This window comes from Artemia franciscana, chromosome 1 (assembly GCF_032884065.1).
Source record: "Artemia franciscana chromosome 1, ASM3288406v1, whole genome shotgun sequence".
NCBI lineage: Eukaryota > Metazoa > Arthropoda > Branchiopoda > Anostraca > Artemiidae > Artemia > Artemia franciscana.
In genome coordinates, this window is record NC_088863.1 from 45,580,787 (window position 1) to 45,602,097 (window position 21,311).

Sequence of the window (21,311 nt, forward strand, 5' to 3'; positions counted from 1 at the left end):
ACCAGTTTTACCCAATGGTAAAACTGGTTCAAACATAAATAGGTAACAGAAAAAGTGAAATTTAGTGTAAATGACAATCAGGAACTGGATCAAGGGGGCCAAAAACAGGGCTATATAATTGGAGTTCAAAGAACGTGGTGATTTTTTAGTGAAAAAAAAAAAAAAAAAACACGTCCCTGGCTAATTTAGGACTTTGAATTAATTAGCCTACCAAAATTTTCCTATCCTATGCAATTGAAATAATTTTCCCTTTTCAGAGCATTAAGACAATTTATCACAATAAAAAATATCCAAAGCATCTTGAATGGAATGACTTAAAAAGGCAAATGACAACCACAATTTGAAATCTTACAATTAAACTTCTGGCCACACAAATTGTATTAGGCTACCCAGCTCTGAAATAATTGCTGAAGCTGTATTTGCCTGTAAAATTTGAAACAGGCCCAAAGTCCTAGCCTCTTCCTTGTCAAAACTTCACATAGCATTAAAACAATAATTACACGTGACCAATGTTGTTATTATTCGCAATTAATCTTGCCGTTTTAAGTGACACGTGGCCAGACAAGTATTTGTTGCTATCTTTTAGGGGTTAAACCTTGATTAGTAAAAATCCCATTGGACAAGTAAACAAACGCACCCCTGAAGAAATCTGGTCGAAAATGGCGAAGAAGCATTCGAAAAAGAAACGACACTCGGAAAATCAGAGTTCATCGGATAGTGATTCTAAGGATTCTTATAAAAGTAAGTCAATCAGAGCAAAGGCTAAATATTAATACTTATGTACACCCCACCCCCAAGTTGTATGTACTGATTGTATTTATAATAGCATGACTTGATAGTAGGGTGCAATTAGACCTGTTGAGAAGGAAAGAGTTGGAAAACAATTCTTAGGGGTTCATAATATAGAGATTGATTTTAGTTACCTAATCATTCCTTAAAACACTTTACTTTAATTATACCCCTGACAAATGTGCAAATTAATAATCCAAATTATTATAGTTTCCATGTATTTTCAGTTACCTGATTTTGTCAGTATTACTTCAATTTAAAAGTAGCCTATTGAGTTGAGACAAAAGTGATATAGCCTAGACCTATGGCAAAATGTATACAAAAAAGAAAAAATTGGGCTGGGTCATTTAGGTACTTGTGTGTTATATTGAGCACACTTGGACAATATCATTAGAATATGGTAATAAAATTAATTTAATTTTTGCAATGCATAGTACAGTAAGACAACCAGTACTGGGACACTTTGATCACTCTGCCTATTCTGGGACAGAATCTTTGATTGGACTACAACATGTCCAATACTAGGACAAAAGACTTAAATCTTGGACACCCAATCTATACATTTTTCTGGGTTACTTCCAAAAAACCTGTTGTCTTTTGTTCCAGTATTGGACATGTTGCAATCCAACCAAAGATTCTGTCCCAGAATAGGCAGAGTGATCAAAGTGTCCCAGTACTGGTTGTCTTACCTTAACAGTTGAAAGGTAAATTTTGGTAATACAATCTCTTCAGTTTTTTAGGAATGATAACTATAGACTAGTTACTATTATATTTTGAAGTAAGAGTTGTTTTATTAACATGCTTCCTTCTCTACAGGCCTAATTATGTACTGATATCCATGAGTTATATTGTCCCACTTCTTGTTTACTGTTTGTCATTAAATTAATAAGAAGAATTGAGCAGGATAGAGATACTAGTTTCCAGCAAACTATGACTTACCTGTACTTTCATGCTTTCTAATTACCTTATTTAGTGTCCAATTTTGGAAAGCTTAATATTGCTAAAAACCTCAGCTAGGCATATCAGACCGATTGTATTTAAAAAAAAAGCCAGTTTCATTTTGATCATGTGTTAAAAATAAACACATCCTGAAATACTATTTCCAGCTTTTTCTAAAAATTTTTTTTTTGTATCCAAAAAACACTTGCTATGAGCCAAGTATAGGTGTCATTGAGAAGAAAAAATGTCAAGAAAACAATTCTTACTTCATAGTATGCAGAGTAATTGTAGTTAACACATTTTGACTACAGCTGCTCTATTTGTACACCTCCCTCCCCCCAAATGTACAAATATATTATCCAAATTATATATTTTCCATTCATATGTTAATAGTTAGCTACAATTATTGTGCATATTTTGAAGAAAGAATTATTTTTCTTAACATGTTTCCTTCTTAATAGTCCCTAATCTAGGCCTGCACCAAACACTTGCTTAGTTAAGTTGTTTCATAAAGCAACTAAGATTACCATAATTAGTGGATAAGTTCTTGATGTATTAAATAAAAAAAAACAAGTTTTTTCAACTGAAAGTAAGGAGCAACATTAAAACTTAAAACAAACAGAAATTACTTTGTATATGAAAGGGGCTGCTTCCTCATCAATGCCCTGCTCTTTGTGCTAAAGTTTGACTCTTTCTCTCAACTCTTCTTTTTAAAACAGTAAAAAACTTTAGCGTAAAGAGTGGGGCATTGATGAGGAAGCAGCCTCTTTCATATACAAAGTAATTTCTGTTCGTTTTAAGTTTTAATATTGCTCCTTACTTTCAGTTGAAAAAACTTGTTTTTTTTATTTAATTTCCAAACGTTTTTGAATCAATGCATGTTTTGATTTTGGCTCTCTGCAGAGGAATAATTAAAACGAAATTTGTATATTTATTTATTTTTTGGCCAAATGGCCTTCTCATAATTTTGATCAAATGATTTTGAGAAAAAAAAAGAGCAGGGGAGGAAGCCTAGTTGCCCTCCAATTTTTTGGTTAATTAAAAAGGCAACTAGAACTTTTAATTTTTTATGAATCTTTTTATTAGTAAAAGATATATGTAACTTATAAATTAGCTTACATAAAGAATTTTTTTATTCTCATGTTTTTATTACACATATGAGAGGGTTCACCCCCTTTTCAGTACCTCTCTCTTTACACTAAATCTTAAATTTTGTCCCAATTCATTAAGAATGACCCCTGAATCACAAAAGCCATAGAATAAATAGTTGACATTACTAAAAATACTTTAGCGTAAAGAGTGAGGTATTAGGAGGAGGTGATCCCCTTATATGGGTAATAATTTCTGTTCGTTTTAAGTTTTAATGCTGCTCCTTACTTCCAGCTGAAAAAACTTTTCATATTTATTTTTTCATTGTTTTTTTTTTTAAATAATGCTAGTAAATCCTGTGCTCCCTTCATGGAAATTTTCTCCCCCCATGACAAATTCCTTGATGGAAAGTTCCCCCAGTATATCCCCCTCTTATCAACCCCTCCCCCCAACCAAAAAATCCTCCTGAAAACGCCTGTACACTTCCCAATAACCATTACTATATGTAAGCACTGGTCAAAGTTTGTAACTTGTATCCCCTCCCATGGAGACTGTGGAGGAGTAAGTCGTCACCAAAGACATAGTAATAAGGTTTTTCGACTATGCTGAATAAAATGGTTATCTCAGAATTTTGATCCATTGACTTTGGGAAAATATTTAGCATGGGAGGGGGCCTAGGCGCTCTCCAATTTTTTTGGTCACTTAAAAAGGGCACTAGAACTTTTCATTTCCATTAGAATGAGCCCTCTCGCAACATTCTAGGACAACTGGGTCAATACAATCATCCCTGGAAAAAAAAAACAAACAAACAAATAAACACACATCTGTGATCTGCCTTCTGGCAAAAAATACAAAATTCCACATTTTTGTAGATAGGAGCTTGAAACTTCTACAGAAGGGTTCTCTGATACGCTGAATCTGATGGTGTAATTTTCGTTAAGATTTTATGACTTTTAGGGGGTGTTTCCCCCTATTTTCTAAAATAACGCAAATTTTCTCAGGACTTTTGATGCGTAAGACTAAATTTGATGAAACTTATATATTTAAAATCAGCATTAAAATGCGATTCTTTTGATGTAGCTATTGGTATCAAAATTCCATTTTTTAGAGTTTTGGTTTCCATTGAGCCGGGTCGCTCCTTACCACAGTTTGTTACCACAAACTGTTTGATAAATGAATGTCCTTATTCAAAATTCAAAATCCCAATTGTGTTTTTGTGTATTAATTACATTTTTGTAGCAAACTTTAGAAACATGGTGTTTCCAAAAACTAAACTTGAAAACTTGCTGTTGTAATTTATAGGCCTTGAGTAGTATAGTTCAATTTGTGTCTCTCTTAAACTGCAGCATGGTGGTACATAAAGGATGTACAAACTTGGAAAATTGCAAATAATGCTAGATTTACTAAATAGTGAATTTCTCAAATATTTTCTGTGTTAGTTTTTAATAGATTTATGCTTCTTCTGTACACCTCTAGGCCTAGAGTACCATATAGTCAATAGGCTATGTAAAAAGCCTCCTTATTTTCAAATAACCTAGTTTAAGCAAGATAAAGTAGTCTATAATGATGCTATTGTAAATTACGCCTAAGTTTTACCTCAGCTTGAACAAGCTTCCATTTTTATAGACTAGAATATAGAAGGTAAGGCCTTTTGTTGCTACTCAAGTCAGCAGGGGACAGAGTTTATGCTTAGGACTATAAAACAATAAGCACATGGTCCATATCTACATGTGCTGAGGCTAGCTAATGTGGGTTTCATGTACAAAGACTCCTCATTTTTATGTAATCTAAATAGGAACAAAATGAGAATAAAACATTAGGTCTAAATATTATTCCACCTTGAGCTGAGTTTTCTATCTCATTGCTCAGCAGAGTGCAAAGCACTTTCCTCAACTGGCCATTTAATTCCATAGATTGCAGCATAAAAACAACTATGACTCCCTCCCTGACACACCCACAACCAAATTTCCAGTTCAAAAGCCAAATCAGATTTGTAAGCTAGCTAAGGCCTGGGTTAACTATTTATGGATTTATGTACAAAAACTCCTCATTTTTATGCAGCCTAAATAGGAACAAAAAATATATAAAATTGCTACTACTAATAACACACTTTAGCACCAAGCCGCCTGAGGCCAACACAGCTGCACACGCTCTTCCTCCATCCCAATCTATTAAAAGTCTCCCTTTTTACACCCTCCTAGGAAGTACCTATTTCCTTTAAAGTTTTCTTTATAATGTCCTACCACCCAAGACAAGGATGACCTGCTTTCTGTTTAGCCTTAGATGGTTTGCCAAAAAGAACAATCTTTGGCAATCTGTCATCCTTGATCCACAAAATGTGCCCTAGCTATCTCAACCTTTCTTTCATTATGGCCCCTGAAAGTGGGATTGAATCACATTTTTTTGCTCAGCCTACTGTTTGAAATATGGTCAGTCAGCTGGCTACCCAGAAAATCTGTTGGCAATTTCTCTGGAAAAAATCTTGAAAATCTTCATCAGCTTTTTGGAGCACCCATGCTTCAGAGCCATATTTGACCATTGTCATCACTATAGCTTCAAATATTCTAATCTTGGCCTGTAGACTCATCTTCCTTTTCTTCCAAGCTTTTTTTAAATGTGAAAAAACACCCTGAGTCTTGGCTGCTCTACTTTTAACATATTCACTGCTCCCACCATCTTTACTAATAATTCTACCAAGATAAGTGAAGCTGCCAACCTGATCAATTTTTTAATTACCCAACATTACCATTTCATCTTCACTTATTCCTAGCCTTTGTGACTTAAATAGTTCCTCCAGGAATTTGAAATCAAGAGCTAAATGACAACCTCTCTGACAGATCTGGCAACCCATTCCCTAACCAAGCAACAACCTCAACCAGATGAAAATTTTCAAAGGTCAAGTTAGTTATTTGTATTAACACTTGAAGAAACATTAGTTATTTCTGCACAGATATTCTTCTGAACAAGTGAAGCCACACAAAATCTACAAATCAGTCCATTGCCAGAAATTTATAAAACTTAGATGCTCAACCAACACACGTGAGGAAATCCTACAAACCTACAGTAGATGTAAGAACACCCAGCCGAAAAAACTACTAAACTGCATAAAGGATAAGAAAACTTGCATAAACTGCAAATATCCTCATGAATCTACTGGCAAAACATAATGCCCTGCCTAAAAAACAGCACTAACTCTCCAAACAGCAGCTGAAAAAGCCATACCTTAACCATTTGCTGTCTTGTAAAGCAAAAACAGCACACACAATCCAAACAAAATCAACCAAATACATTTTTCTAGAAATTGGTTACATATCTTTTTTTTCCTTAAAACTGGTATTTTGACATTTCTGGCCATAAGAACAATCTAAATACAGCTTCACAGACAGGACAACTTTGCAGAAGAACTCATATTTTTCTCAGTGTGGTTGTATCATGCCTATAGTGACACCATGACAAAAATAAGTATATATATTTATATATATATATATATATATATATATATATATATATATATATATATATATATATATATATATATATATATATATATATATGTATATATATAAGCCTGCTGCCATATAGCAATGTTGAGTTTTATTTGAATTTTAATGGCTTCCAGTTCAAAGACATCTCAGCCCCCCTCTACCCCCAATCCCTAATTTCTTGGTTTGGCCCTTAGTTATATACAGAAATTGGAATATACAAAATATATGCAATATATTATATACAAAATAGAAATCAAGCTGATTGGAAACATAATTAAAGGGTAAAAAAAAAGGTATTGGAAGATAAAGAAGATAATTCAAAACATTGGCAATGGACTACATGCCTCCTAACAACATGAAAACGAAACTTGAGATAAACAAAAATAAAGAAATGAGGTTTTAGCTAAAGCACAACCGATTTGGATTTTTGGGTCTAATACTGATATATTGATATCATACCAATATAATTAGCCAATAAAATCCCCTCCAGAAATAAACCTTGCTTAAAGTTTAAACCCCTGCATTCTCCATATTTATGCTCACATGTTTCTCCCTGGTTTATTACACACCAAAGACAGTCTCAATAATTTACTGCAGGTTCCAATTAATGCAAAAAAAAAAAAAAAGATTTACCTGGAAAATATTTAGAAAAACAATTAAACAAAATAAAGTTCTAGTCTGGACAGTGCTTAATAAGTTCAGTCCAACTGGGTCAAGTAGTAATGCAGAAAGAACAACTTTTCAGAATTTTCCCCTTTCAGAGACCTTTGTTTGTTATCATAAATGTTCCCAACTATGCTGAAAACTCTTTTGCTTGGGACAGAAGAGGGCTGAGAACAGAGATACTTCCCAGTAAGTTGTACAAGTCTCTTGAAATGACTGCTGTTATTTCAACACTACTTTAACAGACAGCTTTTTATCCTGTCAATGACAGCTTCACTTGTGTAACTTTCCAATTACTGATAAACATCTGCTGATTCTTCTTCCTTGCTTGTTGAAGCTACATGCATGTTATCGAACAGACAGTTGATCCAACTTGCTACACCCACTCCTCTTTTTTTGGGGTTTCCTCTTCTTCTGTTGCAGTGACTAATTTGTTTCTTCCATTGTCTGAATGTGTTTCTTCTCGTAGTCACCTTTTAATGTTGCTGAGTGCCTCTTGATTTCAGGGTCAGTGCTTGTACCTGGTATCCAGGAGACAAGCTAGAACAACTTCTCTGGTTCTACGTTCTTAAACTCACCATACATTTGAACCTTGCTGGATCAGTTGTGTATTGATGAGTATTGACAACAAATATACTTGACTTCATTTTTCTCTCCTCTGCTGCTCTCTCCACCATGGTCAGACTTAGCTGTTGGCTTTGCCCCCTTAAAGTCTGGAAAGCAAAAGTTACGTGAGGAAATCTGGTGCCATCTTTTGGATAAGTTGGACATGAAAAAAAATCTAGCCGATATCCAATAATGACACTGATCCCCCTATCAACGCAATAATCTTGGCCAGCTGATATATCTGTTGGAGTCTAGTTTTAACTAGTATCTGACTCATTAATTTTATTAATAGGATTTTTAAAAGCCTAGTTGAGGATACATCTCCAAAAAACCTGTCTGCAATCAAACATTGCAAAATATATATTAAAAAAGAAGCAAGAACTAGCTGATGTTACCAAAGGTAATAAAACAACCATCATTTGGACCTGCTGACTGAGGCAAGTTCATATTTGATCTATTATCAGCTAAATGTCCCACTTTCCTTTTATAATCCTTTTAAGCTTGTTTTTTCTTTTTCTGCAATAATCCTTTACATCTTGAGTGAATAAATTAGCTAATTAAGATAGATCTCATCTAATCTAGACCGTAACAACGCACCAATCCATGCACTAGGAAACAGGATCGCCTACTCGCTTTGTAGTCTCTCATCTTCCATCGGCCATGTATTGATTATGAGAAATTATGCAGCTAAGAATTGTCATGATTAGTGAGAATGTCAGAGGGTCACACTCTGCTCAGTGTGAGGACAAACACTAAACTGCCGAAATGTCAATAATTACGTTTGAGCTTGAAAATGGCTGATTTTTGGATTCATGGAAACCATCTAGCAATATTAATTTTAAATCAAATAAAATGGTTTTTAATTTTGTGGAGTATTTGCATAACCTAATTTATATAGGCTATGTTTATTGGCCAAATTAGCTTGTATCTTCAAAAAACGTGAATGGAATTGATGTCACCAGTTTAGGGTGTAAAGGAGGTGACCACTGTAATATTTAGGCTTACACTCTGATCTATAGATAAAATAACCTATGCAGATAGTAAATTATGTGATTATATTTTTATATTTTGGAGAAAAAGTGTCACAGAGAAGAAGCAATCCATCATTTGGAATCTCTCCAAGACACTACAGCTCAATCACCACTTCAAGTCGCCATGCTTGGACATAGGTGTGGGTAAGAGTATCCCTCACATACAGCCTATCTATAGGCTACTCAAAAATCTCTGGGATATCTAATCTCACAATCAAGGGCGTATCTAGGATTTTTGTTCATAGCCTAATTTGGATGAAAAATTTGTATAGCAACGTTTTTATGAGTCAGACAAAAATTTCAGAGGAGAGGGTATGCTTTACTTCTGAGCAGTTTGGGCCCCTTTGACATTTTGACCAATCATGGCAATTCTTAATTGTGTCATTCCTCATAATCAATGCATGGCCAATGGAAGCTGATAGAATACCAGGCGACTCTGCAAGAAATATTCTCTCTTCAGGGAATAGAGAATAATTTAAGAATTTACAGAGAGAATAGAAAGCAGTATAAGAAGATGGTAAAAGAGAAAAAATGATGCAAAGCAGCAAAAAAAAAGAAAAAGAACTTATTAAACAATCAAGGGAAAATGAAACCCATCACTTCTGGGAAGCTGTGCATAGGTCACTGAAGGGAGAGGCCCACAAGACATGTTCATTGGAACCTGAATAGTGGGAACAGCACCTCAGTACACAATTAGTAAATGGAAACCGAATGGAAGAAGATCTCCAAAACATTTTACCAGAAATTATACCTTTTGGACCCCTGACAGAAGGAGATGCGAAATTGATAGCACCAATTTGGGAACAGGAGACATGGGAGGCTATGAAATCAGCTAAAGAAAAAGCTACAGATCAAGATGGAATTCCAGTATGAGTATGAAAAAAAGGCAAAAGAAGTATGCATGCCAGTTTTTAACTGTTATTTTCAGCCATATATTTTTATTGTGCAGCTAGCCAATAGAATGGACAACATCTACCATTTTATAAAAAAGAAAACAACAAAGAATTCTCGAATTACTCACTGATCCAGATTTCTCCCCTAATTAGTATTTTTTTTTTGTAAGATGATAATCATCTAAAAAATGGATTGAAGAATTAGTGAAATTAATAGAGGAGCAGGGAGGGTTTAGGAAAGAAGGGGGTACAATAGAACAGAATTTTATTTTGCATAGTATAGGTAGAAAAGGAATCATGAAAAGAGGGGGGTAGGATTTACGTAGCGTTCCGGGACGTAAGATGGGATTTTGATAATGTGATAAAAGCTATAATAGTTGTGCAACTTTTGGATATAGGACTGCATGTAAGTTTTGCCAGATTAATTGTAGGAATATATAGTTCAGTAGGCCTAGTTGTTCTAATACTAGGTAAGGTGTCCGGTAGAGTTTTGATGCGAATAGGTTTAAAACAGGGATGCCCCTGTCACCGATTTTGTTCAATGTGTACATTAATGATATAGTTGATTTCTTCAATGAGAAACGTGCTCCAAAAGTACTGACAAGTGTTTCGAAAATATATATGCTTTTGTTTGGTGATGATTTTGCTCTCGTAACACAATCAGCAAAAGACATGCAAACATTGTTAAACATAATGGAGGAATATTTGGATATGAAAGGGTTAGAATTAAATAAGAAGAAAATGGTAATTGCAGCTTTTATGAAAGATGGAAATTTAAAGAAAGAAGATGAATTTAGATTAAAGATGATTTTATAGAGATTAAATAAGAATTCGTGTATTTAGGGGTTAATTTTTCTTTTTGGAATGGTAAGTATGAACAGGAGGTTGAGCATAGAGTACAAAAGGGAAATATGTGTATGAATTTAATTTTAAAAAGTGAGGTTAGAAAGATTAGGGATTTGGTAATACATAAATATTTATTTAGGACTAAACTCCTCCCGGTTATGCATTACGACTGCGATCTGTAGGGTTTTAGAGAAAGCGAGGAGTTCGAGAGAATGCAAAGAAGGTATTTTACGAGAGTTTTTGTTGTACTGGAGGGGGATTTGGGACTAAGTAGGTTAAGAAAAGATAGGTTAATAAGAATGGTGAAGTTTTGGATAGAAAATTTAAGAAGTAAAAATAGGCTAGCAAAAGAAGCGTATTTTAGCCCGTTGGAAAATAAGATAGAGGTAGTGTGGCCATAGGCAATATAGACAATTTCAGATGAAGTAGGATATTCGTATTTTTGGAAGGAAGGTAAGGGATGGAATTCGGATACAGTAGTTGATATGGTAAAAGAAAAGGTTTCACGAGCAAGGAATACAGCTCAGAAAAAGGCCTGGGTAGGGTTGCCAACTGTCGAGGTAAAAAAAAGAGTGCAAATCTAGGCCAAAAAAAGTTAGAAGGGCTTCCTAATTAAATCAACCTCTAAATAATGGGTTAGATAATAATTTTTATTCTTTTTTTAGCTTAAAAGGTAATGCTCTGCTTGAAATTTGTTGGTGTTTATTTTTTTCCTTGGATTTTTAACTGAACTATAGTTGACTTCATCAAATGTTTAAATAATGTTTTGTATCCATTTTATCTAAATGTTTTGAAAGGAATATAAGAGGTCCAAGTAACTAGTCGTGAACTATAGCTGATTTCACTATAGTCAAGTCAAGAACTGTACTCTAGCAGCAGAAAAAAAATGTTTGTTTGGCAAATATACTGGTTTGCTTTGAGTACATTAATAAATATGAATAAATGAGGCAAGAATGAGGCAAGGTTTCTGCGAAAAGGGTAATTTAGATGTGAATCAGAGAAAAGGGTCCGTCTGGGTTATTTATCCACACAACACAGAAGTGCAAATTTAAATTTCTGCTACCTTGTAATAAGAAATGTACGCAGAAATTGACTTTGGAGCGGTTCAAAATTCCAAATGGAGCACAAATTGCAAAAAAAGAACACAGACAACGAAAAACAATAGGAAAAATCACGAAAATCTTGAGATTTTCAAAGAAGGACAGGTATTGATATACCATTCTCCAACACTGAGCATGATTGCTTATAACTATGAGTAGTGAAGTTTCTTTAAGGAATCAGAAGCAAAACGGATTTATCATCCTTCAAAACAGCACATAAAATTCCGTGTAGATTGTAACTCATATAGAAAAATTAAAACTAGCAATCAAACGAGTTACAAAATATATAAGAAATGTAATATCTTAGTCTCTTGTAAGCCAAGTGTTTAAATAATAAGTTGCAGAAACATGAGTTCCATAATACACTATAGAGCAGCAAATGTTAAAATACAACTGAAACACAATGGACAGTATGCAAGTCTAAAAAGAGGCAAGTTAAAACAATAACATATTTCTTTACGCTTTCTTCCTATGTAAAAAAAGGACATTTTCGTCATCTCAAATATCAGAGAATAAATTCATTATGTTGAGTAGTAGGAAGGCTATTCTAGCGCAAACGAATGTTAAATTTGGATTCAGGATGCAATTTTGACCATAAAGGCAAGTTTGAACTTTATAAAAATACCCACAGATAAAATGAATTTAATTTTCATTAATAATTTGATCATTTAAGAAAATTGGGGTTTAGTTTTAATGAAAAGAAACATACACGGTAAAAATAAACCTTATTTTGTTAAAATTTTTGGGCATTTAAAAAACTTGGTGTTTATTTTTCTGAAATAAAAACACACACGATTAGAATATATCTAATTTTATTACTAATATTTGATCACTTAAGAATAACAGCATGTAGAATATCACCATAAAAATAAAAATGAAGGCTTTGAATCCATTCTATAAAATGCTTGTATTTACTACATTACTATATACTACATTATGTATTCTCTTGACCTGACAATTATTCCATTTTGTGGTCATATATAAGTTGTTGAAAAGTCCCAAAAAAGTTGAAAAATTTTTTAAGTTACAAAAAAATAAGTAGAAAAAAGAAAGAAAAAATGTCACTACAAATATTATTTTTCAAATAGAAAAAATCACGACTAACATGTTTATATCATTTTCATTACGTATTTTGAAAATATCACAAGTGAATTTCCTTTGCTGTAATTATATTCTATGTCATTTTAAGACATGTGAAATAAAAGTCGAAAAAATTTGTGAGTTATTTTTTTTTAATTCAAAAAAATAATTCTAAGTTCAAAAAGCAGGGGGGGAGCAAATAGTTGGGAGAGGGGCTTTGGAGGGCCCTTGGAGGTGGGACATGGATGATCATAAGTCCTCCCCCCAAGAAAAAATATAGCAATTGATTCATTAGTTTGCTGGTTTACTTTACCCAAGTGCACTTGAAATAAAAAAGAAAGAAACAAATTGAGTTGTAACCAGTATCTGACTCATTAATTTTGTTTATAGTATTTTGAAAGCATGAATGGATAGGCATAGATGAGGGCATATATCCAAAATCTATGTGTATTAAAGTGTAGCAAATATATTAAAGGAGAAGCAAGAACTATCTAAAATTACAAAAGGTAATAAAGCCAATAATCATTACGACCTACTTACCTATGCGCGTTTAAAATTGATGAATTATCAGCTAAATGCCCTATTGTTCTTTTATAAGTCCTTTTAAGCTTGTTTTTTGTTTTTCCATTTTTCCCCAATAATCTTTTAGGTCTTGGATGAATAAACTAGCTAATTAGGACAGAAAAAAAAATCACCTAGACAGTAGCACACAAACATGTCCATGCACCAGGAAACATGGTCGCCTGGTATTCTCTCTCAGCTTCCATTGGCCATGCAGTTAAGAATTCTCATGATTGGTCAGAATGACAGTGGGGCACACTCCGCTCAGAAGTAGAGCATCCCTTCCCCTCCGATATTTTGTCCAACTCGTAAAAATGTTGCGAAAATGCATATAAATAAATTTTTCATGTTTTTTTAAGTTTTTGCCCCCCCCCCCGTTCTCGAACAAAAATCCTAGATACGCCCTTGATCGTGACATTGATTATCCCAGAAGTTTTTGAGTTCAGCTGTATCTGAGGGATACTCCTACCCAAGCCTATGTCCAAGCGTGGTGACTTGAGGTGGCAAGTGAGCTGTAATTTCTCAGGGAGATTCCAAACGAGAGGTTGCTTCTTCTCTGGGACAGTTTTTCTGCAGGACATAAAACTTTAATCACATAAGTTGCAATCTGCATAGATTATTTTAAGTAGCGAGCAGAGTGTAAGCTTAAATATTACTATGGCCACCTCCTTTACATCCTAAAATGGTGGCATTGATTCAAACCCGCATTTTTGAAGATACAAGCTGTTTCGGCCAATAAACATAGCCTATGTAAATTAGGCTGTGCAAATGCCCACAAAATAAAAACAAAATCTTAGTTGATTTAAAACTAATATTGCTAGGTGGTTTCCATGAATTCGAAAATTGGCTATTTTCATGCTCAAATGTAATTATTGACATTTCGGCAGTTTAGTGCGTGTCCACACATTGAGCAGTGTATCCCCACACTGAGAAGTGTGTGATCCTACACCCAAGTGCAACATTTCTGCCTGATTTCCATGATCTGTTGAGTGGTTTTTTTTAGCGTGTAAGGAGGAGCTACCCCTCTTTGTTATATTTGGTCCTTGTCGCGTGCCACCCTAATGAACCAAGCACTACTGTAGCATAGAAAAACTATATGGTTAAAAAATGTTGTCTTGCTGATAAAGTTCAGCATGTTGTGGCTAAAAAAGACAAGATAGTGATGCATATGCCTGACGAAAAATCAGCGGCTTCTGCTGTTGCTGCAATACCGAACACGCTAAATATTCGAGCGAAGGTAGTGAGGCACGAGTATGCCGGCATTATCAGAATGGACCAAGATTCTGAAGGTTCATGTATATCTATTCTTGTTAGCAGTGTGAACAGTGCAACCAGACTCGGTAATATGTCCATAGTCCAGTTAAAATTCATATTGAAATCATGCTGTTAACATAGAATCAAGATTGAATGTGGTTTATTTCGAGTTACGTTGCCGACCCAGAAACCGATGGTATGCACAATTGTCTAGGCTTTGGTCATTTTGCAGGAGATTGTTATAATCCAACTAAATGCAGCAAATGTGCCGGTAATCATAGCAACCGTGACATAAGCTGTCAGGCGCAGTCCTTTGCCAACTGTAGTGGCAGTCATCGAAGCAACAGTCTGTCGTGCTCAGAGGTCAAGAAACACCTACCTGTTCGAGCGATGACCAGAGCTACAATTTGTAAAGAGTCGTCACAAGTTTTGGTTTAAAATCTGGGTGGATTATGATCGTCTCAGATCGGATTTAATTTTTATGATCCTTAAATCGACTAAAAAAGAGTACCGGAAAGCTGTACTGATCTTCAAGAGAAGGTAAGTATCCATTCTGTCTCTATTCTGTTTGATATCCGAATTTATCCGCAGCTACTATGGAGCAAAGTATCAAAGTTCACTTCGTCGTCTGGTTCGCGTTTTAACCTTATTGATGTAACTTCCCGGGAAAGACACTCCTTCTTGTTATTCTCTGATAGACCGCCACCTCTGGAAACTACTTTTCGGCAGATTCTCTTTCACCATTTTTCTCCTGAAACATTTGACTTATGGTACTGCAAAACTAGTTGAGCGTATGGTGTTACTTTTCCAAGCTTGTATTGCGCAACAATTCTTACCGGCTGTACTATGCGAGGACATTGTGACCTGTGTCCCAAAAAAGAATAAGGACTCTCAATCTTGTGATTCTTATGATCCAATTACAGTTTGTTCAGTTATTGTAAAATTATTTGAAAAGTTTCTTCTTTTAAAAATCTTGAATAGGTGCAATCATGGAAATCATCAGTTTGGTTTTCGTGCGGGTCTTGGTGTTGGAAATGCACCTGTAGTTTTTGTGTCTATTTTGGAGAGGTATGAGAGAATGAAGAAAACCTTTATATGTTGGTGCAATAGATATTTCTAAAGAATTTTATCCGATCCTACACTCCCAAGCTGTTTTAGGACTTTTGAGGTGTAGTGTAAACCCATTCATTTGTGCCTCCCTGTGGCAATGGTATCAAAACTCTTCTATGCGTGTCCACGTTGAAAATCTTTATAGTAGTCGAATTTCTGTGCATCGCGGAGCAAAACAGGGCTTGGTGTTAAGTTCTGCAATATTTAACAATACCATCCGCTGTGCAACCTGCACAATACCGCATTTTCTTATCGAGCCATCCATTGACGCAAGTCACCTTTCGTGTGCAGATGACATTCTTCTGCTGTCTGATAATTTCCGATCACTGCAGGCTGCTGTGAACAGCCTTTATGCCGGATTATCTGACACCGAGCTGGCAGTCACTTCTGCTAAAACTGAATTTCTTGTTTTTGGTTTTCATCACCCTCCCGATTTAAAAAATTCAGGTTGGCCCTGATTCAATTTTTGCCACTGCGTCTCTCAAGTACCTCAGAATAGCATTCGAGACCTCGATTCATGCAACAAGGTCACTAAAAATAAATGTGTTGAGAGAAAAGTTGAGAAAGTCCTTTGGACGTTTTCCTAGAGCTAATGGTCAATTTGACAAAAAACGCTAGGTCGGCTTTATAACTCGTTTTTTGCTCCCCATGTATTTTTCTTGTATCATTATGGAAGTTTTTATGACGCCAGAACGTCAACAAATTCGATGTGTCTTTTTCAAATTTTGTAAGTATTCACTTCGTTTTCCTATTTGGTCTCGTAACAGTTATATCTCTAAACGTTACGAAGTTTTTGGGATATGTGATAAGATGGATGTTTTTAAGGTAGATTCAGACAGCGGTCTGAGTCAGTCGTAGATTTTTCGTTGGGGTGTATTAATCGTTTGTGAGTCATTGTTAGTGTATTTTTTAGTGTTTGTGATGATAAGTGTTTTATTATGCATATTTCTTTTTTCACTTTCCTCTAAGTGCATTTTTGTATGTATAGAGGGTTCAAATAAGTTATTATTATTATTATTGGATTTTGGTAATAATTGACATGTTTTGGTTTTAGCTGAAAATATTTTGCTAATTTTATTTAAGATTTTGATAATACCATGTAAGATCTTGTTAATAACTTGCAAGATTTTGATATGATCTCGTATGGTTTTTATGTTACCATAGAGAATGCTCATTATATCATTCGAGATTTTGATAATGTAGTGCAAGATGTTTGATAATATCAGACAGGAATTTGATAGTGCCACGCAACATTTTCGAAATACTTGGCAATATTTTGATAATCTTGATAATAGCAGTCACAATTTCATAGTACTATGTTACATTTGGGTAATAGTAGATCAGATTTTGACGACGCCATTTTAGATTTTGACAATATCAGACACGTTTTGATGCTACCAGAAAATATTTTGATAATGCCAGGTGAGATTTTGGAAATATCAAGAAACATTTGGTTAATAACTTGCATGATTTTGATAATGCCACATAAGGTCTTGACATTGCAATAGAAGATTCTCCTTATATCAGACAAGATTTAAATAATGTAGTGCGAGATATTTGATAATAACACCAACACAAGATTTGGAGACTTATTTGATTAAAAATATTTGATCATTTAAGAAACTAAGGTTTTAGTTTCAGAAATAAGAAAACACTCGGTTAGAATACATCTATTACACTCGGGTTTTAGTTTTCGTAAAATGAACGCGAACGGTTAAAATATATCTTATTCTGTTAAAAATATTGGACCATTTAAGATAACTCGGGTTTTATATTTCAGAAACAAGAACACATTCAGTTAAAATTTTTTGATTTAAATAATAGTATTTGATCATTTAAGAAACTACGGTTTTAGTTTTAAGGAATAAGAGCACACATGTTTAAAACATATCTGACTTTGTTACTAATGTTGGATAATTTAAGAAAGTTGGGTTTTAGTTTTCATCAAAAAGAGCGCACATAGTTAAAATATATTTTATTTTATTGCCATTGTTTGAGCAGTTAAGAAACTTGGGTTTTAGATATGACAAATAATGACGCAAATGGTCACATTTGATTTTATTAAAAAATATTTGATCATTTTAGAAACTAAGAACACATATAGTTTTAATACATGCAATTTTATAAAGAATGTTTGATCATTTAGGAAATTCGTGTTTTAGTTTTCAGAAATAAGAACACACATGCTTAAAATACATAAGATTTTGTTAATAATATTTGATCATTCAAGAAGCCAGGGTTCTAGTTTTCATAAAGAAAGAACGCACACGGTTAAAATTCACCTTAGTTTATTAAATAATATTTGAGCATTTAAGATTCTTGTGGTTTAATTTTCAGAAGTTAAAGTACATCTTTGTTTTATTAAAAATATTCAAACATTTAAGAAACATGGGTTTTAGATTTCAGAAATAAGAAAATACGGTTAAAATACATATGATTCTATTAAAAATATTTGATAATTTAGGAAACTAATGTTTTAGATTTTCATAAAAAGGAATGGAAACTTTAAAAACATTTTATTTTATTAAAAATATTTGAATATTTCAGAAACTTGCGCTTTAGTTTTCAGAAAGAAGAATACACATAGATATAATACACTTGACTTTCATTAATAATATTTGACGATTTAAGAAACTTGGGGCTTAGTTTTCATGAAAAGAAACGTACGCGGTTAAATTACATAATGTTTTATTAGGAATATTTGAGCATTTAAGAAACTTGGGATTTATTTTTTTGAAAAAATAACACACACAGTTAAAATATATATGATTTTATTAATAATATTTGATCACTTAAGAATAACGGCATGTAGAATGTCATCATAAAAATGAAAATGAATGCTTTGAATCCATTCCATAAAATACTTCATTATGTTTTCTCTTGGCATGGCATTCATTCCATTTTTAGGTCATATATAAGTTGTTGAAAAAATTTCTAAGTCCCCAAAAAAATTTGTAAAAATTTTCAAGTTCCATAAAATAAGTAAAAAAAAGAAAAAATGTCGCTGTAAACATTATTTTTCTAATAGGAAAAATCACGACTAATATATTTATATCATCTTCATTTCGTATTTTGAAAATATCACAGGCGAATTTCTTTTATCATAAGTATATTTTATGTTATTTTAAGACATGTGAAAAAAGTTGACAAAACTTTTCAAGTCCCCAAAAAAGTTGAAAAATTTCCAAGTTAAAATAAAAAAATGTTTTATCAAAGTTCAAAAAAATAATTCTAAGTTCAAAAGGGGGGGGGGGACAAAAAGTTGGGAGTGGGGCATAGGGGGCCCTTGGAGATAGGACATGGATGCCCATCAGTTCCCTAGAAAACTGCTATAGCAATTGATTCATTGGGGACATAAGTTCGGCGGTTTACTTTGCCCAAGCGCGAGTCATAGGAAAAAAGGGGTAGCAGACTTGTCGGTTTTTGATTCATTAAAATTCGACTCGTATTATAAAATGCGTTTAAAATTCCGCTTTATATTCACTCAGTGTAGGAAGCCTATAAAATGTTAACCGGTTTTGTTTGAACCAAATAAAAAGTTAATTCATATAATTGTCATAGGATTACTGAATATTAAGTATGTACCGTCTGCAATATGATAATGAGGTGTACCGTCTATAGTATGCAAATTTTGCACTACTGGGCTCCAAAAACCCATCAATTTTGTGCTTCTCGGCTCCAGAACTCCACCACTACTAGCGACCTGGCTCAATAGTAACCGAAACTGTTATGAAACGGAATTTTGATACCCATAGATCCATCAAAAGAATTGGATTATTATGTTGATTTGAAATATACAAAATTTCATTAGGTTTAGTTTTACCCATCTACGAGCCTGAGAAAATTTGCCTGGTTTTCGAAAGAAGGGGAAAACATCCCCTAAAGTAATAGAATCCAAATAAAAATCATACCGGATCAGAGAACTCTACTGTAGAGGTTTCAAACTGCTATCTGCATAAATGTGGAATTTTATATTTTTTGCAAGAAGAAAGATCACGGATGCGTGTTTATTTGTTTTTTTTTTGTTTTTTTGTTTTTTTGTTTTTTTTTCTCCGGGGTGATCGTATCGCCCCATTGGTCATAGAACATCGTAAGAGAGCTCGTTCGAACGGAAATTAAAGGTTCTAGTGCTCATTCTAAGTGACCAAAAAGATTGGAGGGCAATTAGGCCCCTAACCTGCCCTTTGGATATAACATGACCCCCCCCTTCAGACACACACAGCCCCAAGGGCAAGTTATAAAAATCCATTCCATTGTTTGCGCGTAGTATATATATATATATATATATATATATATATATATATATATATATATATATATATATATATATATATATATATATATATATATATATATGCAAGAAAATTTCATACGAAAAATGTGTAAAACTTTTTATTTATCAACGTGTAGAACTTTCACATTTTCTTGTAGGCGACTATCCCACGTGAGCAAGTGAAAATAAGGTTTCTCTTAATTGGTTGAGTGTAATTTGTTCATCCAAAAGGAGAATTAGAATCTGTGGTGAAGTACTTCGTGAATAATGCTGAAGTTTAGGAGTCTTTCAATTACTTTTTATTGTAAGTTTTAAATGTTGTGTATACTGTGAAAATGTGAAAAATACTTTCTGTAAAGTTTTGTTTTTCTCAATAATAATAATAATTAATAATAATTTATTTGTTACCCACTTGTTTTGACAAATTAAGCGGAGTAAAAACATTAAGGAAAGAAAAACGAAATAACACAAACAATACAATTAATACAGTCTAATCAAAGGGTGGTAAGGGCCCAAGCGTTGACAGGTCTCAGCACCTAATCTAGCATAGAGTTTTTTATAAACGAAAATAATATCAGTGGCACAAAACTTTCTGATAATTTTCTGATTTCTATAAGATCGCGGCAGATACAATAAATGTTTACAATAACGAAAATACAGAACTCTTATACCCTGCAAATCTTGATTATTAAACAACGGGCGCAAACCGGAAAGAAACAATATAGAATGATCGCAATATGTAGAATAAAGTCTGGATAAAGCCTTTCGTGAAAATCTGCCTCGGTTCGGGACAATTTTCGCGCACCCTTTTTTAAGTTTACTTTTAATATCATTTAGCCCACAGGATCGAAAAACCGATAAAGATGAACAAATACTAATACCAAGCCACCGGATCGAAGAAACGAGCTTAACTGAAAAATAACCACAATCAAGATCACTACTTTGATGCTTAGCATTAAAAACTAAATATTCACATTTTTCAGTATTAAGTTTGGGGCCGATTTCCTCAAAAGACTTAGAAACAAGCTGGGTCGACTTAATTAGGCTAGATTTAGTACGGCTGATCAAAAGTAAATCATCTGCATATGCAATGTACGAAAGATTAGTTAGGCCTAAAAAACATGATGGATTAATACGTGGCAAAACAGAAATTAAGACAAGCATTTAAAAAGATTCGGGGATAGGACTCCTCCTTGCCTAAGACCAGAACGGACAGGGATATTACCAACGTAAGTGTCACCTGACTTGAGTCAAACATATGAATTAGCATACAAAAAACGAAGAGTTGATATAATAGACACAATAACACCAAGTTGGATTAAACAATACCAAAGTTGGCTATGACATATTGAATCAAATGCTTTTGAAACATCGAGTGCACAAAAATGAACCTCAAAACCATTTTTATGCGCTTCAAGTAATAATGTTACTTGCTTCTAACTAATGCTTCAAGTTTTATGCGCTTCAATAGTTGTAAAGAGGTTGGTTTATTAAGAATCAGTCTTTCTTAACCAAAGAAAGAAGAAATGATTCTTTCTAAGAACCAATCTTTCCATCCTAAAGTTGAAACTTTAAAACGGTGGAAAGTGACC

The 21,311-nt window shown here is 33.7% G+C and overlaps 1 protein-coding gene across 3 annotated transcripts in view; it reads left to right on the forward strand.

Moving 5' to 3' along the window:
- Nucleotides 1-586: 586 nt before the first annotated feature.
- The window catches only part of LOC136030335 (ubiquitin carboxyl-terminal hydrolase 16/45-like), a 60,875-nt gene continuing 40,150 nt past the window's right edge, over nucleotides 587-21,311 (forward strand). Inside the window, exon 1 of one of the 3 annotated variants that reach the window (XM_065709253.1) lies at nucleotides 587-741. In XM_065709253.1, coding sequence (XP_065565325.1) covers nucleotides 660-741 — 82 coding nt within the window. In that variant the 5' untranslated portion in view covers nucleotides 587-659. Of the gene's footprint in view, nucleotides 742-19,900; nucleotides 20,024-21,311 lie in introns of those variants that run through there. The other 2 variants (XM_065709266.1, XM_065709261.1) reach the window with 2 other exon arrangements.